Source organism: Chaetodon auriga, chromosome 7 (assembly GCF_051107435.1).
Source record: "Chaetodon auriga isolate fChaAug3 chromosome 7, fChaAug3.hap1, whole genome shotgun sequence".
NCBI classification, from domain to species: Eukaryota; Metazoa; Chordata; class Actinopteri; order Chaetodontiformes; family Chaetodontidae; genus Chaetodon; species Chaetodon auriga.
The window spans coordinates 21,462,957-21,489,587 of NC_135080.1; the positions used below are offsets into that span (position 1 = coordinate 21,462,957).

The following is a 26,631-nucleotide window of genomic DNA, read 5'->3' on the forward strand; positions in this document are numbered from 1 at the left end:
TCTGTGGTTGGCAGTGTTGCATTCACCAATCAGTATCACCAATTGTGCAGGAGCAGATGTGAAACACGTGGCATTCACCATTGCTCATGGTACATAGTCATGTACTGTATATGCATGTGATTTAGCCAAGTAGGTCATGTCCCCATGAGCCAGAGCAGCAGTAGCCTTAGCAGTAGTTGTAGCTCCCCAGTAAAGGCTAGTAAACACCAACCCAGGCTTACAGTCCCTGTGATGCATCATAAACGTCTGGTTAAAACCAACAATAATAGGTATGAAAACAAACCTTTAGCACTTTCAGGAGGATTTACAAAAGCACAAGTAGTCACAGTAAATAACAAAGCAACAGGACAAACTGGAGAAATGGGACAGAGAGAGGAGTCAGACCTGCAACATTCACAGAAGTCAGGTGAAAAGAAAGCAAGGCATGCACTCGACGCCAGGAGAGAGAGAGAGAGAGAGAGAGAGCACATGCTCACAGTGATGATAAGTACACCATAAAGAAAGCACTTTTTAAAATAATATAAACAGCAAATACCGAAGAAAGCAGACAACAACAAGAAGCAATCTCTCCAGTTTAGAAATAAAAGTAAGTAAAGATTATAAAATCAAAGTTGAGGAATTGATAAAAGATATGGATGATGGCCTGGATCAACATCAACAAATGATCCAGGGTTAACATGGCGATGTGGGATGCTGATCCAGGAACATGTCCTACTTGGCTACATCACAATGATGCACACCAACTGGTACCAACTGGTACCAACTGTACCGACTGATGTAAATCCCAGTGACACTGGACTGGATTTTCAGCATCACTCAACTGAGAATTTGGTGGACAGACTGATTACTTTACACAAAATGCTCACAGCTGCAGGATAATGTTTATTTACATTAAAGAAAGTAATTCATTATTTTTTAAAAAGTTCAGTGTAATTGCTAAAACATGAATTGGTGATTTTGGACGTTTTATGTCATTCACAGCTGATTGCCTCGTAATAGACTTTTCTTAAAATGAACGAATCTCTACAGCCACCAAAACTTAGGCTGGTACTCTATATATTGCTGTACTATACTTTATACTATGTTATACCATATCACTGTGTTCCCCTTACACTATGTCTCATATCCCAGACTATATTACACCATGCTATATTTTACTATTATATTATGTTAATATGTTTCATTGTTTGATTACATTCTCTTCTATTTTTCTGTTATAATTCTAAATTAATACAGACAAACCCTAAGCATCATTAATTATGGTACATATCATATATTAGTGATAACTATTGTGTTATTAATCCCAACAACCTTGTAATTTTGTCTTTTATTGGTCTTCTACAGTTTCTTTTTTTTTTCGTTCTAATATAGCTCTTATTCTTTTTTCTTTTTTCTTTTTTTTTACTTCTATTTCTGTTCTTGTACTGCAGCAATAACCCCTCTGGGCATCAACAAATGCTTATTTTATATTTTCTTATCTTATATAGTCAGTAATGAAAGGAGATTGAGTGGTTAATCATGCAAAGGTACAAGTTTAGCACTTTCATCGTCTTCCATTTCTTTCCACAGAGAATAACTTGTCTCATGGACCACGGAACAGCCTTTGGCTCTCTGTCTCTGTCTGTATCTCTCTCTCTCTCTCTCTCTCTCTCTCTCTCTCTCTCTCTCTCTCTCTCTCTCTCTGTCGTCTCTATGCACAAACCTAAAATCACAAACACATTCCTGCCTAATTACTCTCCCTGCATCTCTCTGCTCGTTCTCACTCGCTGTCTCTTCTGTCTTTCACTCTCTTGTCTTTCTTTCTTTGAAGTTTGAAATTAGAGTTGAAAGCAAGGTCAGAGTATTTATAACATTTTCATCAGAGCTTTATTATTTTTGAGGAATTGGAAAACCAAACCCAAACAGGAGATCATTAGCCGGATGATCAGTTTGTTTGTTTCTGTTTTTTGTTTTCTTCCTGGGGGAGACCTGCCAAACCTGAAAGGAAAAAAGCTCCTGTATGCTGTAGCTGGCAATGTTTCCAATGAATGGAAATTAATTGTAATTGGCGTGTGAACAAATGAGAAAATAAATCCTCTAAGGTGGAGAGGTCCGAGTGTATGTGACAGTGAGTGTGTACCTTTCGATCGTACACAATTTAATGTTAAATGTGGATGTTCTTAGCCCACGCCTGTGGGTCACACTAACCCAACTGGAGGGAAAACATTAGCAGAGAGTGCAGTGTGTGTATCTCTATGGAATTCATCCACCCTGCAGTTGCAGAGGTGAAGTGCTTTTCAAACAGCTGCCCTTTCCAGCAGCGTTCCTTGAAGGCTGACCTGTGACCTCGATGACAATTCCTTCCTTTCTTCTCCATCCTCCCTCTTCTTTCCTGATAGCTGAACACCAAGCTGTATATGGCTGAAAGAGCTGAAATGTCATTTGCACTTCTCTCCTTCACCACCGTCTTCCTTTCTTCATCTCCTCTCTTTTTCCACTTCTCTCCCCATCTTCCCGTCCGGTCCCTCCCATTTATAGAGGCGACAGGGTTATCAGAGTATGAGCGCTTGTTTCTTACTCGATACATTTTTATCTACGCTTCCCAGGATTAATTCTCCAATCAGACATCCTACTCAGCCAATCAACTTTCCCACCCCGCCCCACCCCACCCCGCTTTAGTTGTTTTTGAGGGGGAAAAAAAGCCAATTGGATTCTTTGTCACCTCAATCGAGTGCCTCTGCCCTGCCATCCCCCCCGCTCCATCTCCTCATATCTGGAAAACACATCTTCATTTTGGCTTGGTCATTTGACTACAGCAATAACTCTGTATGACTTCATTTAAAATGCTGTTTGGCACAATTGTGAAAGTCTTGTCAGTTGGTATTAGAGAGATGGGTTACTTGTGGATGGTGTGTGTGTGTGTGTGTGTGTTTGTAAGAGAGAGAGAGACTGAGGGGACACTGTTAGTGATGCTGTACAGAGACAAAGCCTCAATAATAACCTTGCTGGAGAAACAATCTGAAAGAGACAAACACTGAAATATTGTTTCTTGGAAAACATGGTCGATATGAAGGAATGGGGCAGCTTTATTTCAATTCAACACAGCAACTCCTATCAGATTTAGATTGCGTATAAATTCCCACATGATGCAGCTCTCGCAAATGTGTTTACAACTTGGAACTCTTAAATGCTTTCACTATAGATTTTCCATATGTGGTTTTGTTAGTTACACAGTCAGGCAGGCAAGTACAGATTTTCTGCAGTAAATCAAGATAAGTCTTTAAAGCTTCATATAGGTATGCACCAAAATCATGAAATGAACCTGGAAACCTCACGACAAGAGGAAGCCATTGTACCTGCTGGCATGGATAACAGCCACAACATTAGTACGAGGAGAGCGCATTCTTTATTGTAGGGCCACTGAGTAACTTTAATGGAGCAGTTGGAGTTTAAGTGCCCTGTTTATGGACAAATTGACAACAGTTGTTGAGGGCTGGCAGTCTGTTACTCTCCACGCCAGCTTTTTGCAACTGATTGTGCTGCTGTTCACACTTTTAAGCAGGTAACCCATAAACTTTAATGGTTTACTTCCCAACCCTGTTTTTAAAGTGTAAATAATTTTGATGGCTAAATAAATGTGAATTGAGACTTGAGAGTGGAGTCTGCTATTTTAATCATGGCAATTGAGGTTTATTGCACGACCATGCATGTGCAAGTCAAAGCTGCACAGTCTTCGTGTTATTCCAAAACTGCCATTTTGACACTTTTCCACCTCCTTAATTCACACTCCATCTGAATGACATGCAATATATAGTCTACATGCTCACAGGTGGTAAAGAACGACATCTTCCTTGCTTAAAGAACACACGCGCCGAGGTGCATCGTTAGCGGAAATTAGCTTTGCGGCCACAATAATATTTTCTTACCAAACAATCTGTTTTAATTCACATGCTTAACATAAAACGACAAGTGTACTCATGTATATTTCCTCTGCCCTGGAAATGAACACTGAGCTGCTGACTTCACATTGCTAACTCAGTCTGTTACTCTGCAGCTTAAACGCTCCACATTGACACCGTGCAACAACCTCAAAGGGTCAAAACTCAAGTCCAAGATTCCAGTGGGTTTAAAAATACAGCCACCACTCGATGTCTGGATTGAAAACCGCCTGCTACACGAGCAGTACGTACTGATTTGGCCTAAATTTAGCATCTAGTATGTAGTATGCACACAAAAGCAAAATCTGCGGTTTGCCAGAAACACCCAGATGTTGTACTGATTCTGCAAAAATCTCCAGTATGCATCGGACCAGTCTAGCTCACCTACTGTGTCCCACAATGCAAAGCACTGAAACATCCAACTGGACAACAACAGGAATTATCTTATCACCAAATTCACTTGATGTAGATTGAGAATTTCGGCAGTTTCACAAAAATTGGGGTCACTTAATTACATTTTTTTATTATTTAGTTAAAGGATGGATGTGTTGAGGTAAACTCAGACTGTCTTTGAAGTTTGTGCTGGGGTTATTCATAATGTTAAATGATGGAAGGGATTGGAGCGTACTGTGTTTTGAATTTGAATTAGTTTGACGAGTGAGGCTGAAAGAATACAAAATCTGTTGCCTTATGATGAAAACTGGATATGCAACCTTTTTACCATTGATGAGCTAAGACGAGAGATTTTACTTGCTAAAGAATGTTTCTAAAAGATTATTGCATTATATATTCTGTATTTATGGTCATCTATATTTCTACAGTGATTTATCAGCCACATGACTGATCAATGAATTATACAGTTGTATATAAGCAAAGTGGAAAGAGCCTCAAACTGATGAAGGCAAGAGAGCCCAAGACTTCTGGTGAATAAAGCATGGTGCACTGAAGAAGAAGTGTTTGATGTGTTTTAATTTTTAAGAAAGTCTTCTAAATTACTTATCACATCCCAAGCAGTATTACTCAAATCTAAATACAATATTCTAAGTTAGCAAATGAAAAAGCCAAACATCTTTTCATAGATGTCCTTTAAGTAGTGTACTAATAAAACTGTATTATGTATAGAAACACAAAAGGTAGAAAAACATTAAGTTCATCACATTTAAACATAAAACAGCAATAAATATGAGCTAAAAGTGTGCAGCTCTCGCCTCCCTTATTCTAATATCTGCTGATCGTGGACAAACATCTCACCAGAATAGATGCATTTTAATGTTTATGCACATTTTAAAAATAGATTTTCTTTTCTTTTTGGCCTTAGATATACTGAAGTATTGGTTGTGCACAGGTAAAGGTGCAGTAAATTGTGTAGAATATCATGAAAACACCATATAACATCAGTGTTTCTTGTTTGTAACACCTCCTATGGTTTTCAAAGCATTATTATTCCCTGGGTCAGTTCAAGATATCGGTAGGGTTACATTGCAGTTAACAGTTAAAAGGAAAGTGATTTAGCAAGCTTGTTATCTTCTTTTTGTCTAATTGATGCACAAGGATATTTGAGGAGTGTAAATTGTCTTATGAATGACAAGCTGGTGCTGAATGCAGATGGAGTGGACCATGGGTGTGGCTGCATTTGATGAACAGTAACTCAAAATTTAAACATTTTTGACTTTGCTAGAATCACAAGTCTGTGTGTTCATGGCAACATGCACCTTCACAAAATATCACATGCTCAAGTATCCCATGTCACGTCTTAGGCAGGTGGCCTGAGAATATCACAGCTTTACGTCTTTTTGTGTATATTATTTTAGTAAGGACCATCAGAGAATGGAGAAATGTTTGGTCTAAACAGTTGCATTCAAGATGTATCATGTGTAAGACTTTTGGGACTTTGGTTCACCATTAAAAATGCAGACATTTGTCAAATCGCAAGGTGTCAGATGTGGAGCATGAAGTTAGTTTACAAGGCAACCCTGTCTCCTGTAAAAGTTTAGGTGAAACAAATTTGCATTCGTAATTGCTTGTGCTGACAAACATAATCACTGCCTGGATTATGTTCTGAGTCAATGTTTGTTTGAGTGAATGAGGCCTTACATTTTATGTACCACGCTGGAGTCTCTGGGATGTGGTCCTGGTGGACGGCAGGTGTACAGATTGCAGTGCTGTGATGCCAGAAGGTGGGCTTTGGCAACAGAAGCACTTTGGTTCACATTATAACAAGTGACACTTCTCTTTATTACTATTGCTATAGTTTTGATATTTTTGCTTTAACAAGGATTGAATCTTCATGTATGTTCATCAAGGGAACTGCCAGGATTCTCCAAAAGAACACTTTAACCATTTTGCAAATGGTCAGTTCTATGATGTAAACATCTCCGACTGACAAGATAGTTTATCACAGACATAGTAATCAAACGTTGCTTGGATTGCCAAGAACTACACGCAAGGAGAGGCTGGTCATTTTGTTCGTAAGAAACAGCGCTGGCGACATGTTGATTGACATGCAGATACACCCGTGGGTTGATGCTTAAGGCTCACCTAAACGCTGGATAGAATACGAAATAGAAATAGAATAGAAAAGTGGTTAGCTGGGAATGATTAATCCACAAGGGACAACATGGCCTAAGGTGTGTTGATCCCACAGGAATGTAGACCTGACACACACACATGCACGCATACCTGAAATTAGAATAGTAAATCCACATATCACAGGTTTAGAGAAGAGAAAAATAAAGTTACACTTCTTCTTGTGCCTGCATTATGCATCCAGCATTCATCACATACCGAAGTCATTGATCATTATTTGTTTTTCTGGTCTCATATCTGTATCTGTATATGCGATACCTCATCCCAACCACTTCACCCACAGTTTGTGGAAACAGTGATGTATGCCCTCTATATCCTTCATGATTGATTGCATCTTAGCTGCTGACTCGTTTTAAAACCGAATGTACCTTCTTAATTCATCTGAGTTGTTGCCAGAGTACAGGTTTCTCCCTCCATCTCTCTAGGCAAGAGTAGATGGTGATCGCGAGGCAGGATGATCATTAACCAGTGTGTCGAGATGAAATAACTCCATGTTACTTTGAACATCAGTGTCACATACACACAAACACAGATACAAAGATTCCACATTTCACCTTTAAATTTCAGCCTACTTTTCTGAAAGTATGTGTCTGATCCCAGATTCAGTGCCAAGTGTCTGGTGGGTCCCGGTATGACAAGAGAAGCAATCTGTTTTCATGAGCTCAGGTCCCGGGGCAGGAGATTAAATTGCTTATTTGGATCCTGGGTTGAGAAAGTTTACTGTAAGTACCTCTGAGGGCTATAGCAGTTGGAAAATAGGTTCTCCAAAGCTTATCGAAAGTATTCCTTTCAATGAGACAATCAAGGTCAGCTTGTGTTTGCATTTAACCTATGTTTATTGCCAATAGTATCTATGAAGAGATGGCAAAGGGTGCAATGGGAGCAAAGCAGCTGGCATGGTAGACCTTTCATGGAAAGGTCTCAGTTATTCTGTTGAGTGGAAATGTCTTTTCCAATAGAATAAACAAAACACTGTTTCTTTGCAAGTTATGTTGATCTTGATCTGTGTGAGATAAAACATGATTTGCTCTTCATACTCAGAAATAATACCACTCTCATTAATCTTGATGTCATTTCTCTTGTGTCTCCAGTTCCAGCCAACATCTACAAGGTGTCAGAGGACATCATAGTGAATGAGGGCAGTAACGTGACACTCAGCTGTTTGGCCACTGGCAGGCCGGACCCTGCAATCACCTGGCGACTGCTCAACCCCTCAGGTAGGAATCATCCAATCAGCACTGATTATCATTTGTGTCAGTCTCGATGTCTGGCCAATGGTGTGCCAGATTCCATCATCATCTTAATTTCACTGGATTGTTTTTTTAAGCAATTACAAGAAGCTAAATCTCTCTTAGAGTATTAGCTCTGGTGCTAGCTCTGTGTTTTTTACAATTTGCCATAAATATCACACCACTTTTTCACACACTGTAACAATAAGCAGAAATCACTCTTTACAGGGGTGGCAGGATATCCACTGAGGATGAACATAAAAGTGAAGGATTCCAATTTTTTTTCTTCAGTATCAAAGTAGCTTTGTGATTGTTGCCTGTACAGTGACAACAGGAACTGCTAGCAGCCAGCAACATGAATTGCTAAAAACACAGATATATACATGAAATGAAAATCCAGTCAAAGGTAGTAACATTCAGTCGTGACAAAACACAGCCACTTGTGAAAATGCGTTGACTCCATATCACAATCCACCTCCACTGGTACCTATAATCCTCTGGGGTCGCCTACACATGCTGTTGTTCAAACTTCATACAGAAAGCCGCCATTATGGAGCACTCAAGGACAATGGTTTTGAAGCACATGATAAATGCATTGCTGAGAGGATGAGGTTTCAGCTTGCCAAATTTTGATATAATAGTAATAGTTTTGCAAATGTATCCAGACATACAAATGGTTGCACTTGCAGATTTGCAAAGTAGACTGTCGGCCTTGGCCGGCTCTTTGAGCACCCTACTCGTCACCACATGGTCTGATATTGAAACCTGTTTCTGTGTGTGACTTGACAGCGGATGAGAAACTGACTAGCTGTAATAGGGGCCATCTCAAAAGTGCATGCAAGTTGGTCAAGAGAACCATACACATTTTTGTCAATAGCCTTTTTTTTCCACAGACCCTTCAAATGACTCCTCATCTGGACCTCCGCCTGCAGCATGCACAACCTCCTTTAAGAAAAAAATACATTCATGAGCTTGTTTTTAATGGGGGTTCTCTTTGTTGTTACAGATACTTCAGACCAACTTTACATTAATGTGTGCCTCCTCCCATTATGTACAGTTTTTCATCATTATATCACAATATGACCCAATGCAATTCTGACTAGTATAGTAACTTCATCCTCAAATATTTTTGGATGAATTTTGGTACATGGTTTAAGTCTTGTTATTTTGTATTTTGTGGGCAAATATGAGGCGTATAAATGCAGTGGAAAACACAGATAATGAACCCCCCATGTACGTCCTGCCCTCCTCCAGCAAAATGTGAATGCAGATAGAAATATTAATATTTTTGTAAAATAAACACTCACAGAAACAGCTACTAGCCTTGCATTAGTACGCATGTGTTTATTTAACCATGAAGAGAGTCTCTTCGAAAGTAGGTTCTCATGTATTATAGCCATGTTGATGTTTGTACATGCTATCAAAGTGTGTGTAGGTTGTGGGTTGGTTCATCTCTCCATATATTTGCATTCAGATGGCGCCAATACTGTTGCTTTGGGATTTAATCCAATTTCAGGGGGAAGAATGATGTCTCCCACTGCCGATTAGCTTGTAGTGTGATGGATGGAGATGCTCTAGTTGACAACATCTCAGTTTGAACAGTCTTGTGCTGATTGAAAGCCATTCTATTTATGTGCCTTTATAAATGACTATGTCATTTTGTCAGCTCTCCAGACATGTTTCATCAGATTCATCTGTTACCTGTACCTGGAAGCTGAACAACGTCGATGGGTGTATTTGCCTCTTTTGTCTGTTTGCATTAAAGGAGAGCGATATGTTCAGACAAAGCCTGAGAGCCATATAGATCTGACTAGCTGCTTTACAGAGCTGAAAGTCTTCATTTTATTCCTGCAAAAGTGAAGTGAAGCCCTCAAAGTTAGATAGGCAGCAAAGTTACTATAGGTGAAGCTTTTTTGTAAGTTTGATGTTCCAATGAAATGGATGGACACCTAGATATAAAGGAAAGGAAAAAGCAATAGCCAGTAGTAGATTTTTAAAGCTGCCATAGACTAGGCTTTAGTAACTACACCTCTGCAAGTTCTGTACATTTTCTTCTTCTTCTTCTTCTTCTTCTTCTTCTTCTTCTTCTTCTTCTTCTTCTTCTTCCCATTTTTTATGTTTTGTTGAAGAAGTAGTGGGCAGACCATCTTCGACAAGTCTTTGTTCTTTATTGAAATAGTGTGAATGGCGCAACAGAAACAGTGTGACAGAAGCATCGTCAGCATCATGGCAGGAATGGAACCTGTAAGTCTACACAGGCACATGTGACTTCAGAGATGGGGGTCCCACACCATTTGCAAAGTTTGGCTCTGTTATTCCGTTGTTGTTCTGCAGGTGTCTTTCCCCCCAGAATCCATAAGTCTAACCCACTTCGAGAGCATGTTGGGGACTGCTGAGAGAGATAATGATGTCTGGCAGCTTGTGGTGCTTCACGCCCTCGCCTGCCTGGGCGGTAACGCCGCTTCGCTCTGCTAGCGAGGCTCCCAACTATTTGCTGGGACTTCAGATGTTTCTTGAGTCATAAAATACCAGTCCATGTCAGCACTCAAGTCTTTTATCCAGAGCTGAGTCAAGGCTCCATCCTGCAGTATGAGGATTGAGCTCAAGTCTCCATAGAAAAACTGGCTATTTTCACAAATTCACTGCTGATGAACCAGATTGTTTTTTATAGTTATAAGGGTATAAAGCAACCACTATTGACATTAGCTTCTTGCATCTCAGTCACTTAAAACAACAATAAACTCTTGATTTACTGCTCAGCAGAGTCATCAATCTAGGGAGATAAACAAAAAAACTGAAATTAAGTAAGATGACCGATGAATAGTAGCAATATTGCATCTTTTGACAAATAATTCGAGCAACCTTGTGTCTTAAAATGGACTCAAATTAGCAGCTGGCTACTATTTGCCACTTGAAGTAAATTGAAAAAACACTTGACTAATAAAGTCAAACACATTGTGAATCACAGTTCAAACAAAGTTAATGAACATCCATTCATTCAGAACATCGAAGCATCCAGAAGAGCAGTGCCATAAGGTCAAGGCTAGCTGTAATTGCTAATACTGATAGCAGGTGCTCACTCTGATTAGGTTAGATTAGATTGACAAAACAAAATTCATCAGCAGTATTCACAATGTCAAATTTGTAACTAGACTGCAACTCAGGCATGAGTCACAGACTCGAGTGCCAAAATCTGGCAGAGGCTCATCCTTGCATAACCACATGCATATTCATATTCAGCCTGGCGACTTTGTGCACATCTTGCGGTGCACCAATGTGTGAAAATTCAATGGAACTCATACACTCCAGTGACTACATAATTCACTCTGAGTTAACCCTGACCGCTGCAGACACAATTTAAACCTGTCATTAATCCAAACCTAATTCTAAACTAATGCCAAAGACTTAACCATGAGAACCTGCCAAAATCACTTTATTTAGCAAGTGTCCACACTCAAGTTGAGACAGCAGTCCTCCAGATAAAAATGTGAAATGTGAAAATCAAAGTGAAAACAACACAGGGCAGCTAGATGGTTTAAACTACTTCATATAAAGTCAGGCAGTATCATCCAGTGGGTCCAACCAAGGGATCAAGCCCCTCCAAAGGGTCACAAGATAACTCTGAGAGGTCATGATATGATCAGTGGGAGGAAAGAAGAAAAATAGGTCTGTTTTTGGATTTTTCTAACGTTATTGTGAATTATTGATTACATTTACCCCTGTGCACCTCAAACATTTATTGAAATGAAACAATGTAAGAAGTGGAACTGTCTCTTTGGTGGATCTGTTCGCAACTCAGATATCATTGACATCTTAAATATATGTCAAGGAGCCACAACCAGGAGGAGATCACAAGGCAAAAAGGCTGGAAAGCACCAGCTTAATCTTTAACAATGTGTTTTACTATACACATACTACCTATGCATAAACTGTTTTTTGCTGTCAAAAATGTAATGCTAATGGTAAAAAGTAAATGGAAAATGATGCTTGAGTAAATGTAATTAGTTATTATCCACCAGTGGCCTTAATGAGAGCCACCCAGAGATGTTGCTCTGTCAGACAGATGATATGCTTCGTGTTTTTCACTGGATGGCCTCATTAAAAGTGCACTGTTTTCAGGTGTTTCATGAGAAATGATGTAAAGAAAAATAATCTGCGTGACCTAGACAGAAGAACAAACTCAACAAAGCTATATTGACACCTAATGCATTTACAAAAGAGCTCTGTCCACCAATCAAACAGCTCCTGCTTGCAAACATGTGCCGGCCTTTTGTTGTCTGTGCTGTTGTTACTGTTGTACGGCTGGAACACCCCACCTCCTCTTTGTTGTGGTTGCTCAGATTAAATTTTCTTTGTCTTACAAATCACTAAAATAAGCACTTGGTGCCCATCTCCCATCTGTCTTTGTGACTGTTAACTTTAAAGAAGACCAAGCCAGAATGTTTCAGGAAGAAAAGAAAGTGAATGTGGCCTAATGATAACATATTAGTTTGATGATTTACCTTGTCAGCATTTAGAGCTGCTATGATTAGTTGATTTATCAATTGTCTGTCATCCGAAATTTAAATTGGAGCTATTTTGATTATCAATGTTTTCTGAATTTTGTATAATTTTTTAAGAACAAATGCCAAAATTGTCTGCTTCCAGCTTCTCAAATGTAAATTTTGCCTGGCTTTCTTAGTCTTTCAGAAAAATATCATGAATATACTGGGGGTCTTGGACAGTTGAAACAGACAACAGATCACTTAAAGAAGGCGGCTCTGGGAAACTATGATGGGCATTTTTATACCATTTTCTGACATTTTATGGACCAAACAATGAATCAGATAATGAGAAAACAATTGACCGATTAATCGATAATGAAAAGAATCATTAGTTGCAACCACAGATTTAAGCACACCAGCAAGTTTATATAACCACAGTGTTTGCAAGCCCACTGAAATACATATAATAATATACAGACGTAAACCCAAGCAGGTGATGCCATTGTTTAATCTTATGTTCAAATGTTGTGAGGCTCAACAAGCACTTCATTCCAAAGGAGAGGCTAAAGGAGCAGGCAAATAAATGTTTTAAATCAAACTGACAACACCGTAAAAACTCCAGACGCAGCAAACCAAACTGAGTATAACAAGCCAGAAAGTCATCAAACTGCAGACTGTAACAAGCCAGCTCTGGAATATGCCTGTTGTAAAGTTTTGCCTGTTAAACTTCTTTTCTCAGGGGTTCAGTAAAACCTGAAGCAATCTTATACAATTCATATAACCTTAGTGACAAATGATGCCTCCAACGCTGGCGTGGAGCATTTTCATCCAGCTGTCTAAATTGGTATTCCATCCGAGGATTTGTTTATGAGATAGTTAATAGCAGGGATTCTCAGGGTGTCCGCGGTGATTACGTCTGTCATCTGTTTCTACGGGGCCATCCAGGCTGAAACTGCTCTTTCTCTGCACAATCTTATTTCTCTGTTATTGTTGCCTCTCTCACTCAGTTATCACGAAGCTAATTAGATTATGACTGACGTGTTAGGTTTCTTAATGACAAAACGGTATGCCAGATAGACTGAAAGATAAATAGAAAGAGCATTTTCAGTGCTGGGGATATGGGTATAGATAGACTCCATCAAAGAAAGGCCTACTGTTTGTGTTTGTCAATGAGAGGAGAAGGCAGGGACATTATTGCTTGCACATCACTGAGCTACATTTGTAATTAAGGGATTGTGGGACTGAATTGAATGAATTTTCCCGAGGTCTCATAATGCATTGCTAGAGCAGGTCTGAGGCAGAGATTTCTGGACCTGCTGTGTCGAGACTGTGCTGAGCCATCAGATGAAATGAGGAACACTGTGGCTTGGTAAATATTACAACCCTTTGAGCATGATCCAAGATGACAATGAGGCAGTAGATACTTCATTATGAGTAAGGATGTGGACTTTTGTGGGCAGAGCAAACAAGGTGCTCATTAAAGTGGTACATGCACCAGTTCACCCAAAGGGATTTATTTGTTGCTTGGCTTACACTGCCAAAGCAGATAACAAGCAAAGTGTAACAATTACCACAATCACAAATAATAGCCTGAATGGAACTGAGCGTAATCATTAACCCTTTCTTTCATGAAGTTTTTGTGAGACAGCGTCAGTTGTATCAGCGAGTACCCCAAAACAATGTGTCCAAAGCTGTCCAGCTGCAGGAATTATGACAGGAGCAACAAAAGAAACCAGGTGACGTTATTATAGAGCCACAAAGCCTCCACAGGGTGGAGGTCGATGTGGATCGGCCGAAAAGACGCGCCCATTCCCTAAACTTGGTTTTTACTAAGTGTTGTCATTGTCATCACAGAGACAAAGGTCCCTTAACCTTAGCAAAATAGTAATTTTACTTCAAACCACAATGTTTTCCTCACCTTTGAAATTGTTTTGGAACACAGACAAATGCTGTCATCCTGCCAATAGAGCCATCACATCTTGTTTTAACGTGTGGTTCCAACCCAGGTCAAAAAGCAGTACACTGTAATGTATTAGAAATATAATTTAATTTTTCACGTTTAGTTTTTGTGCTTAATCTAAAGTATGTTTGACATGTACTTTTAAATGGTTTCCCTCTAACTGGATGTCATTAAGTTCTAATTAAATTCTGTTATACTTAAGGTGGTATTTCAAAGTACTTGTAAAAAGTGTATTATAAATTGTACTGAAGTGTACTTAAGTAAGAGTGTACTAAATTACAAATACTTATGTATAAGAATACTTATTTTCAAGTCCTTTGTAGTACACAGTGAGCATGCTTAATTAAAGTGTACTTTAGTTTCATTTCATTTTAAGTATATTTCTGTATTTTTCCAACATATTGACGATATAATAAAGTTGCACTGCAAGTGTGTTTTGAATGCTCACAAATCCTGATTTTCACTGGTGTACTTCAGTGCACTTCAAGTATACTCAAGTACTACTCTAGTGGTATTAAAGGACTACTTGAATACATATAGTATATTTGAAGGTGACAAAAATGGGGGGAAAAAAAAAAAAAAAAGTGTACTCAAAAAAATGTTCTAAACATTTTTTACCAGGGAATTATTTGTATTTTGTCCTTTAATTTTGAAGAGCTGTTGTTTTTTTGCAGTGTTATCTAAGCCTAATAGCCCTCTAACTCACCTCCCTGTCTTTGATGAGATATTTTTTGTATGAATCAATAAGCATTAATGGCTTTTCCCTTGATTCACCGCATCACTGTGATTCCCCAGGAGGAAAAGTGTCATTTTATGCTTCCACTTCACTGCATGCATAAAATTTGAGTGTGAAAATATCGACTGATATGAGCTCCAATCAGTTCACAATGATAACAAGCTCAAAGACGACAGAACTAACTAAACCAACACACCCATCATGTCTCATTACCTGGGTGTCTCATTAAATAGGTTCCTTTGACCACGGTCACCAAAGCCAGGAACCGAAACTTTGAAGATCTGAGTCAGACATGATGTGTAATATTGTCCACAGAAGCAGCGAGGCATCTGTTTGACCTGTCTGAGACGGTGGGCTTTCTGTAGGTAGCACACCATCTTGTAGTGCCTGTACTTTTTGTTAGATCCCTTTCTGTTCAACCTCTGTGTGGGTGCTACTGTGAATATTGACTGAATAACTCATTGCTTGGACTTGTGAGGTGCATGATCAATAGAGCATGGAAGGACGGGGAGGAGAGCAGAGGTGAAGGGATATCCAGTGGGATGGGGGGATGGAAGGAAGATAAAAGAGAGGGGTGGGGAGAAGTACAGAGTGTGTGTGTGTGTGTGTGTCTGTGTGTGTTTGTGAGAGAGAGAGAGCAAAAAATACACACGTGTTGCAGTTGTGTGTGTAATAGCTCCAGTGTCTGTGTGACATGCATGTGCTGAGACCTGCCTGCATGCTGGTGTTGATCTGTTTAGCTGGCTGGTTCCCAGCTTGAGTCCACCCTTGTTTTCTTTTTTAACTCCCCCAGAATAGTTGCTAGAGGTGGTAGAGTGGAGCTCCTGGGTGGTGGGAGGCCAGGAGAATGGCGGCACCCTGTCGGGCACGATAAGGGGGGAAATGGAGCCCATGGCCAAGCAAGGAATCCTTCACTGACTCTCAGACCACCGAAATAGAGGTCAGACAAGTATGAAAAATACACTCCCTCCAGCTGTCTCTGGTGGTCCATGACATAAGGAGGACCCACACAGAGCTGGAAAGAGGAGAAACTGATGGAAGTTATGCTATCCTCAGGGAAGTCGGGAAGGGAAAGAAAGAAAGAAAGAAAGAAAGAAAGGAGATAAGGGACACAGGCAGGGGGACGGAGAGGGACAGAACAGAGCAGAACAGTGTATTAGTATGCAAACGGCCAGTTTCATTAGATGGGCAATCATTCTTATCATTAGTTATAGTAACTCCAGTAGTTAATTAATGTTCAATTATGCATTCGAGATCTTCTCACCTCTCTGGTGTAATAGAGTTTGTCAGTCATTTAGCACTCCAGGGAGGACAACCACAGTGAACCTCAGACCCACTCAAGCAAAGACACACACATCTGGACATCTGAGGAGCGTGCAGTGAAAGTAGTGAGATACTGGTGATTGAAATTCAAGTCATAAAGAAGCCTTGCCTTATTTACAATGCTGCACCCTTGCGGCTGAGGGGATGAATGGCTGTGAGTAGTGTCTTGTAACCAAAATATCTATGGGTTAAGTTCCTCAACACCAATTACCTGTCCATCAGCAGTCATGTTTACTGTCACAGTGTCCTTGGGCAACACGCTGAACCCTTTAAGGTGTTCTGGATAATAGCGTCAGCTAACTGTAAATGGTAAGCTATGAATCTACCACAACAGTTTCATTGCAACAAAGACATCTGTCCAAATGAATTGATTTGGACCGCAGCCCATGCTCCTACGCTATATGATCCGGCTGAATATTGAAGTCATAACCCTTTTATAACAGTGCTTGGCAAGGCAGCCTTTTAGAGGTTTGATGCTGAGTGCCCTTGACATCCCTCCTACGCCGGCCTCGGCTGTGTCGGCCACACTCCAAGACCGGGCTCAGGAAAGTCTCCCCAGGACTGTCACCTTGTCTGGAAAGCTCTCTCCCTCTTCCTCCGTGCGACTCATTGTCTATCCATCTTCAGCTGTCACTCTGTCTTCCTCTCCCTCATTTTCACTCTCATTGTCTCCTCCTCTTTCCATCATCCTCCCATCTCTTCCTTCAGCAGAGTATGACAGTCACTTCAATTGTCCTTTCTGCACCTCATCTCACTGTCTGGGGAGAGACATGCTGCTAGAGAGCACAGCACAACACACATGCACACACAAATATCTCTGGCTCTCATGGGGAGTGGAGCCAGCAAGAGTGGAGATACATAGGTGCCTCAGTAGCATAACTCCCGTGTAGTAGGAGTGGGTGAGCAGATTAGGCAGGAGACACACACACATGCACACACACACACACATCAGTGTGTGCCAAGCTGTCAGTGACAGAGAGTAGCTGACAAGTCTGCTGATTGTGGGAGTGAAGTCTAAGATGGTGACAGGTTCTTGTCAGAGCAACCCAGGTCAAACCTCCTGCTCCATGTCTCCAGCTGTGTGCATATATATGTGTGTGTGTGTGTGGATGTGTGTGCATGCATACATGTGCGTTCAATCAGTTCAACATCAGCCCATTGGGATGCAAGAGAAGACAGCTGCTTATCCGTCTCCCAGCAGGTCTCAGATCTGCTGACTGTCACTGTTCACTTGTTTGTTTACAATCAGCACCATCAGCAGCTGGTCTGAAATCAGTCTGCTGTCACACAGAGCACAGAACATCATGAGCACAGCTTGCCCTGTGTCTGCCCAGCCTCATTAGGTGTAGTCACCGCTGGGCTGGCTGAACACTGGAGCTCACACTTGTTTAAAGTCACAACTGTACAGAAACTCAGCACTTTTTTTTCCGGTCCATAAGCACTTTTTCAACAGGCCTGAGTCACACAGCCCCTCAGGGAGGCAGTAGCCTGAAGGAGAAGTGAACTTGTGATTTGAAGGTTTCTGGTTTGAATCCCTGCACAAGGTGAGAAAATAGAGGCAGGGGAGGAGAATGGAAACTTGTGGTCCTCTGTCTGTTTTAGCCTCCTCACTTTGTCCTCACATGCCCTTGAGCATGCCCCCTGTTGATCCAGTAGAGCTGTTCAGTAGAAGGTGCTGAAATAATGTGGTCATACTGGGTTGCTCCCATGTACTAACAGGTGACAAATGAAAGGAAAAGCCTAAATAAGTAGAGGAACATAACAAAACACTTTAAGGCCTTTGCATCTGCCAGAACTCAACCTAAGTGTTCACCTACAGGAGTGATGCGTTAGACAGTACTGTCTTCCACAAATGGGGGAATCTATTGGGAAAAAGGTGTCCATCTCTCTAGTAAAAACCCATTCTCATTCCCAGAGCGTCAAATGCTGACGCTTTGTCATGCCCCCCTGCATCTCATATAGATACACAAGATACCCTTCAGCATCTGTGCGAGACACACTGTAATCCCATCTGTGGTAATAGTAGATGCTCAGAACAAAGGTGATGTTTTGAAGAGCAAGAAAGTCTGCAAATGCAGGAAGTTGGAATGCATGAATAGATAAATGCACAAGATGCACTGTGCATCTATATAAGACCCCAAGGGACATGGCAAAGTGTTGGTATTTGATGCCGCTGGAAAGAGACCAGGCTCGCAGTTATGTTCTAAAATCAGTACCAAGGAGGACTGAAACTGTTCTTGAGGCTCCTGAAAGAACAACATCTTACAGAGAACTGAATACTGACTATATTCACAAGAAGATTTTTTGCATGCTCCTCCTCCAGTATTGTGCATGTAGTGTTTTATAATGGGCTTGAGCCAAAACCTGCAGTGTGAGCTGAACTTTGTTAACACATTAATGAGGACAATTTAATAAAGGACATTTCTTAATGTAACTAGACAATAAGAAATGATCATCATGTTGAGATCAATCTGGCACATAAAAGCCTTCAGATTGAGATACATGGTTTGTTACAAAAGCACTGAATGAGTCTGAATACTGATAATTAATGTCAACAATTCTCACACTGTAGCCTGTAGGTGTTTGGGGAAAAAAGTATTTAAACAGAACACATCGCAAGAAATTATAAAACCTGCAAATAGAAGAAATATATTGCAAACTGCTAATTACCAATAAAATTAGCTTAAGACACGGTTTGCTTATATTTTCCCAATCTGTGTGCAGACAGTGTAACCTTCCCTAATTAGGATACTGACCACTGTTTGAGGAAAGAAAATCTAATAGTTGGGCAAAAAAAGTTCAATATTTCAAGGAAGAAGTTGCAAAATTATATTCTGATTTTTGTCTCATAAAACTATGACTCAACTGTCTTACCATTCTCATCCTTTTGTAAAATGTAATGACTATTTTATTCTCATAGCACTGCAAATAATATCTCAACGTCTTAAAACGTTATTCACAAAACCCAAAGAGCGGTCCTAATAACTTGGCTTATTATTGGAACTGAAACTCGTAAAGCTCTGAAAGAACAGGATATAGTTAAACAGTTCTACATGTGCGACATGGAGCAAAGACACGTGTCAGTTGCTGTACAGAAGAATAGAGATGTCTTTTTGCAAGAGGCGAGTGATGTACACGCAATTATGCAGCAACTAAATAAAACTGAGAATCATGGTCATGCAGTGATGAGTGCATGTGACAAGGGTAGAGCCTTCGCCTGCTGGCAGCACGTCACATGCGCACACACACATGCATACACACATCCTTGTAAGGTCTGTCTTCATTTGCACCTTCTGACAGCATTCATCCCCCGAAGCCAAACCTCAAGCCTTACATGCAGAGACGCAACATAATTCTGAGTTTATCTCACTGTCAGCGTCAGGCTCTGACATGAGGAAGTGTGGGTGTGCGAAGGATGCATGACAGAGAAAGGAAAAGGAGGCAGCGCAGATGACAAACACAAGCCCATTGAATCTATCCAGACAGTAATGAGAAGTCTTCCCACAACAATAGGCTCGATCCGTTTATCAGCCAAGTGTAAGAGAAAGCAGACAACGCAACTACCCTTCATGGGAATTCAATCACTAAACCCTATTCTGTTTTATCAACAATTAATCTCCTTTTAAAGCCTCAGACAAGCAACCAAACGTTATACAGCGCTATACAATGTGCTGCCACACAAAGAGAAACCACACCGAAGCTGCCTCAAAAAACAACAAAGGCATAAGAAGAAGGAGAGAGTGGGAAAATGAGATAGAGAGAGGAATGACAGCGTTCAGAAGAACAGACTGCTGTACCGCTCCGCTGTGCGTATCATTTCTTCGGCTCAAGAAGCGGCAAATAAACAGCCGTCTTGTTTTTGGCTCAACACCTGTGTTTTTTCTGGGCCGCCAGCAGCAGTGGCAGCAAATGGCTTGTGAATAGAAGTGGAAGTTCTCCTTTTGTCCTCAGCCTGCTGAAAAGATATTGTTCATGTAGGATCTCTTTTACAAATACACATAATTGTTGCCAAGTGTAATACGACATTGGAATTCAGGCAATAAAACAGCACATTAACAGGGGGAGTCTCACGGGGATATTTTTGGTGCTTTCATTTCAAAGGAATTAAGACATTTCAGGTTGCGATGATTTTTTTCCTAAACTACCAGAAGGGAGAAATGTTTAAGATGCATTTTCATTGCTTTAAAATGATATGTGTCATTTAAAACCAAGGCCTGACTGTGAAATCTCATGCACTGGAAATCTAAGTGCAGCACCCCTTTAAGATAGCGGTATTGAGCCCTGTCGAAGGATATTTGCACTGCATGGTGCATTTAGTTTTGGCAACATACTGTCAATACAGTCATACATAAGCTTAAGATTAAGTCGTTTTGTCATTATCTCCGCCATGAGGAATGTGTTGACGAGGATAGTTACTCAGTAATTCTGTGTTGACCCATCATTAAGATCACATGACTCCTGACAGGAAGATACCTGCCACGTGGCCGTGTGACATAAAGCCAGGACCAACTGTTCAAACACAAATGCACACATGTTCAAACACAGACACACCCATACACACAGATGAGGGTCCAGAGGGGAGGGATGGGTATTTGCACGTATACAGTCACCAGCACACATACTGTCACACTCGTGCAGACAAAAGAAAATAAATGTCGCAGGGTCTTTTATGCTCCTCAACTTCTTGCACTCCACCTGGAGTTTCTCAAATCAGCTGCTTAACATAAATTAGCATTTGCAAAATAAATGTAATGTTTCGCACTGTGGTAAAGTGATGCTGATGAATGATGCATGAGGATATGTAAATGAGCGGCATCCAGTTGCCAGCTGAAGTTGCTGGTTTGTGATTCACAGCCCTCACCCCTCTGCCTCCTCCTCCGTCTCTCCTTCTCTTTCCCCTCTCTTGTCCATTCTCTTGCTTTTGGGTGGTGGCGGGCACGTGAGCATGTATGGGCCGACAGAATGCGTGTTGGTGCTCCCATCCCACTGCTATCCCTCACTCCTACAGGGTAATTGACATGGAAAACTTGTAGTTGTTCACAGAAACTTAAAGTTGCCAGTGCAATGCAAATGAGTATCCAGCAGGCATTTGTAGAAGTGTGCTTCTTCCAGGCCTCTCAGCTCTTCCCAACTCACTTACAAAAGCCTGCTGTTGCATATCCCAAAGGCCGCAGGGCTTTCAACAGTATAATGTGTGGAAAAAGACAGCAATTATATGTCTCTTCAGCATGGCTAGCACGAGGCTGCATGGCAAATGAGAGAATGGCGGAAAAGCAATTTGACGCATCGAAGAAAGGGTGAGAGGCGGGTTTAAAGAGCAGTTTTAAATATCTTATATAAAGTAACGTGCTGTCATTGTTCAGCCAGGACAGGCATAAACCTTTGACTATTTCATCTAGTTCTCTAAGAAATTTCATAAGTCTTCAAATGGTAATGGCGGGGGAGACAAGCTGGCAGAATTGCTTCGTTTAGGCTATCACTTCTCAGCTGTAGGCAGTTGTAATACAACCTGTGTAACTTAGTTATTCGCAGATGTTTCCTGTAATTCACAATTATTGCATGGTTTCCATTTACAGTGTCAGGGTGGAGCAGAGTGGTTCTTCCATGCCTCTCTGACTCTTAGGGGATATATCCATAGTATTCCGAGCTCCCACGTTATGTGTTACCATTCAACAGCTCCTGACAGAATGCTTTCTAAAAAAAAAAAAAAAAAAAAGAAAGAAAAGAAAAGAAATGGTTTCCAATCACCAAGCAGCTCAGCCAAGGTAGTTTAGTCAAAGGATTCTCTCTGATGATCATTTATATGCAGCCCCTACAACTGTGCACTTCTTGAAAAAAATTAGAACAACCAAAAAATTGGGACAAATGATGACACTTAGCATTTTCATTGCATAACAATAGCTCCATCCAAGAGATGGCACACAGTAGAGCATTTATGTTTAAAAGAAAGATGAATTTCTTCTTTTTGACAGGAGGATGCTTTATCCGCCGAAACTCCACAGTTCAATGGTCTAAAACACCTTGTGCGACCACAAGTTCCTCCAGTTAATGTCGTTTTCTCAGAGTAGGAAACAGACAATGCAGTTTGCTACCTACTCCCTCTTTCAGTTCTATTGTTAGAATAGCTAAAGGCTATTGACACTTGCGTGCCCCCACTCCAAGTATACCAGGAGAAAAGTTGGAGAAAAAGACTTCAATGTGGAAATGTAATCAAAAGACGTGCAGCAAAAGCACAGCAGTTTGGCAGGTATTCAAACACTGACCTGCATTCATACAGTAGATGTACAGGTGAAAGAGGCAGCATATGTGTGTGTATTTAAGTGAGTGTGAATGCGAGAAAGAGCAAAAGGAATGTAAGAAAGAGTGTTTGCTGCCAAAAAAGCCTTCTATCACAGCAGTTTCCAAGTCAAGAATGTCTGTCCATCTATCTATCCACCTATCTATCTATGTACTAGCTCTGATTATTTGTTTTTCATTGCAAGACTTAACACGCTGTAGCAAAGTTTCCAGCAAGTTAGCAGCTTTTGATTTCACGAGCTCTCAGTTGCTGTCAATTGTTGTGAGTAAGCTTAGTCATCTTTAGCTTATTGATGTTCGTTCTGTGAGCTGGAAGAACACCGCTCTCTACCCCTTCTGATGTTTAAAATAATGAGAAATGGTAAGAGAGAGTTGTGTGTTTTTGGGAAAAAAAAAAAAAAAAAAGTGATGGCAGGTTTGCTTCATGTTGATTTCAAGCTTTTGGTCTGCAGGTTTTGGAACATGTTGTTCAAATCTCATTTGATTGGTCATTCTTTTAAGTACTGCAATGAAAAGCTCTCAATCAAGACCTCCAGGATTCAGGGTTGTGAAGGAAATTGTGAGTGAAGCTAATATTAACATTAGCTCAAGCAGCTGCAGTACAGAGCTATCGGCTGTATCATGACCGGTAGGTGTGGTTGTATGAATGGCTCTATTGGTTGGTCCACCATATTGGTCCAGACTTAAATACATCAACTATTGGACCGCCGTGACATTTTGTACATTATTTGGGATTCCCAGAGGATCATTGGCTGATTGGTTCATTGGCTATCAACCAACCTTTCCTCTAGTGTGACCACAGGTTTGAGTATCTTGACAACCTTTGGATGGATTGCCATAAAAAATGACACAGATATTCATTGTGCACGTGGGATGAATCCTAATGGCTTCAGGTGATCCCCTGGTGGTGATCTTGGGCAATCAAAATTTTATGACCACATGTCTAAGCTGTGCTTTGTATTTAGTGCTAATTGGGAAATTTTAGCACACTAAATTAAAATAGTACGCTTTGCACTTGCCAAACATCAGCATGTTATCATTGTCATCATGAGCAAGTTAGCATGCTAATATCATTCTGGAAAAATATGTGCATATAACAAAAAATGATGCTCACCTCCTATCCTTCCATTGCTTAATCTACTCTTTTCCCCTCTGCCACCCACTCTCCGTCTTCATTCCAGATTAGCATAAAAATGCGATGATATAATACAGTGTAATGCCAAGATTCATGGGGCTTTTCTAATGTGCACACTTTGAATCAGTCACTGCTCTTACTGCTCCCTGAAAAACATGGAAATGTGCCTTCAACCCATTTCAAGCCTGCACACTTCGTACCCATCATAGAGATATAACTCCGCCGCATACGGGCATGGGCATGTGAGCACATGCATGCACACAGATAGTTTACACGCACTCTAATCAATTTCCTCTCGACAAGATTAACCAATCTGTCTTCATTACACTTCATTAAACAGATAACATGTGAAGCACACACTTCACGTGCAGGAAGTGCTACTCTATTCTCCTGCGGGCACGGACAAGACGCATAAAATGTTGCATTGTAATTAATTGTTTCCTCAGACAATACATATAGTCCCATTCATCCGTCATGATTGAGTTGCTCTCCATACACAGCAGGTGACATTACTGACAGTTAATTGCTGAGGCTTCCTCTCATCTCTCATTTAAATTCTCTTCTCTCCTCTCTGTTCTTTGATTTTTGCAGTCACCTGGCTTTCTCTCTCTCTTGATCCAGCACCAAACCAAAGCACTGAAGGAGAGATTGAGCTTCAATAGAATTTCCATGGCAACAGATTTTCAATCATACCTCTTCAATCACGTTACCCTGGCAGTTCGTCCAGGGAGAGCTGAATACTATGATCTGGTTTAGACTTTGATCATGATCCCGTTGATCTTTCAATCAATATGAAATAATATTGTATCAGCTGACCTCCATCTCCATCATGCACTTGATCATTTTGTGATTTTTCTCTTTCTGTTTCAAACACTGAGACCAGACTCTCTTTTATTTGAGTTTATTTTTTGTAGATATTTGGCGTTTGAGTTGCATGCATGGGTAAAAGTCAGATGGATGGTTTTGGGGTGTTGTTACCTGGTGTTTTTGGGAGCTTTATGGCATGAAATGGCACAGCATTTCTGTGTGTTCACCAAAGCAAAACAGTTGTTTTGCAGCCATGCTCCCATATCAGAGTCCCTGTAGTTGCCGGTTCATGTCTCAGGTCATGGGAGAGCCTGCAGGCCCTCACTCGTAACATGAGCGTGAAGTTTGCCCACAGTTGCGACTACTGACATTTACTGTTGTTACAAACAGTGCATTTTCCCTATTCACCCCAGAGATTTGCTCTGTGCAATTTATTTCCACTTCCAAGATTCCATCACTCTTTATTTTCTTAGATCAGGGGACGAATCAGTCGAGGTTATTGTAGTTATTACATTTCCTGGGTCCTAGGAGACTCCCTCCCTTATTCAGTGGAGATAATTGTATTTTCTTGAGAAATATCCTGGCTACAAGCAGACAACCCCCTAATAATTTATTTCTATTTTCAATACTTTAATCTTCCATCAGGTCAAAATGTATGTAGAACGAATGTTCACATCAAATGAAGAAGCTCTCCATCTTTTCGTAATGCGCAAACACAGGGTATTACCGCATACAGCATTATCACATCGCTGTTGAATCAACTGCAGTGTCACACATACTTCTACCAAACAATCAATTGATATCACAAATGAAGACATTTCACAGTCACAGTATTTCATCAATGTTATTTTCAGATGTGATAAAAAATGAAGTGTGTTGTGTATCGAAGATGCAGCAATGAAGTGAAGATGATGAAGAAGTTCTCCGCCGATACTGTCTTGTTCATATATAAACAAGTTTATTAAAACAAGTACAGCATCTCAGACAGCATGCGATGTCTGGGTGGTTTCAGCCAATAGAAGCAACACACACATACAGCATCTCGAACATGCATTATATAGGGGAGTTGTGTTGACACAACTAAATACAGAAAGTTAGAAAAACCTAATATGGTCGTAGCAGAACATATACTGCACAACAGGTGAGGACCTAATATAATCATGGCCTCTCCATCTTTAGATTAAAGGTATTTACGAGCAACAAAAATCTCCAAGCTCAGGGGAGGGGATGCCCTAATGAGAAGAGCATATACTACATATTTCCCCCCTTCGAGACTTGACAAGTCTCGAAAACAGTTAATTCAGACATCACATCAAAACACAGTTCCTCCATTATACATTTACTATAGCTTAACCTTAGCAACACAACAACTTTATGGAGTATGAGAGCAAAAAACCTGTCAGGCAGCCATCTGTCTTAAAATATCCATCACACATTTATAGACAGGAAAAATTCTCTCACGGCCCCTCTGCCCCAGGTGACCACATATAGTACTCCAAGCCAATTAGAAAGAAAGAGGAACTAAGACATATGTTTTAAACATACATTAAACAAACACCTATAGAGATCTCAGAAAAATAAAATCAAACAATGTCCAAATTCAGGCTAGTCGACCCATCGGACCTTCCAATGGACCTGTCCCTGCCTAGCCCCACTGTCCCTAGGCATCGACAAAGAAAAAAAACATCTGAGATCCCTATGTATTTGCTCGCTAGCAACATCATTCTCCAAAAACAACATTCATCAATAGCACAGGTTACAATAAGAGGAAACAAACTACAATGTTATAACATGTAGACAAAAGAGATATGAATCACACTGAAACTTCTCCATGTAGTTGCACTGGTCCTGTGGGCCCACACGTGGTTCCACAGTATCCTTGTTCGGCCGTCAGGTGATTATTTAGTGTCCTTAGGGTCCTTGAATAACCAACTACCCTCACAGTAGTCTTCCCCCAATGTCGTTCTAGGCAGAAAAAAGAAAGAAAACACCAGTATCTTTGCAAAAACATGTCATGTACATTATTCCCAATGTCATATTTCTCCATTTCCCATTTCCCATTTCCCCCTATGGGGTTGTATAGTGGCGTTGTCCAGTATCATGCATATAGTCATGCATGTAACATACGCTCGCATTTCATCTTCCAAAAGGGCTAAA

General features: G+C 40.6%; 1 protein-coding gene across 4 annotated transcripts in view; it reads left to right on the forward strand.

The window, feature by feature from the left end:
• Positions 1 to 26,631, forward strand: part of lsamp (limbic system associated membrane protein) — a 412,893-nt gene that overhangs the window by 360,642 nt on the left and 25,620 nt on the right. For all 4 annotated transcript variants that reach the window (XM_076734636.1, XM_076734635.1, XM_076734634.1 and 1 more), the window contains one exon: positions 7,595 to 7,720. In XM_076734636.1, coding sequence (XP_076590751.1) covers positions 7,595 to 7,720 — 126 coding nt within the window. The remainder of the gene's footprint in view (positions 1 to 7,594; positions 7,721 to 26,631) is intronic.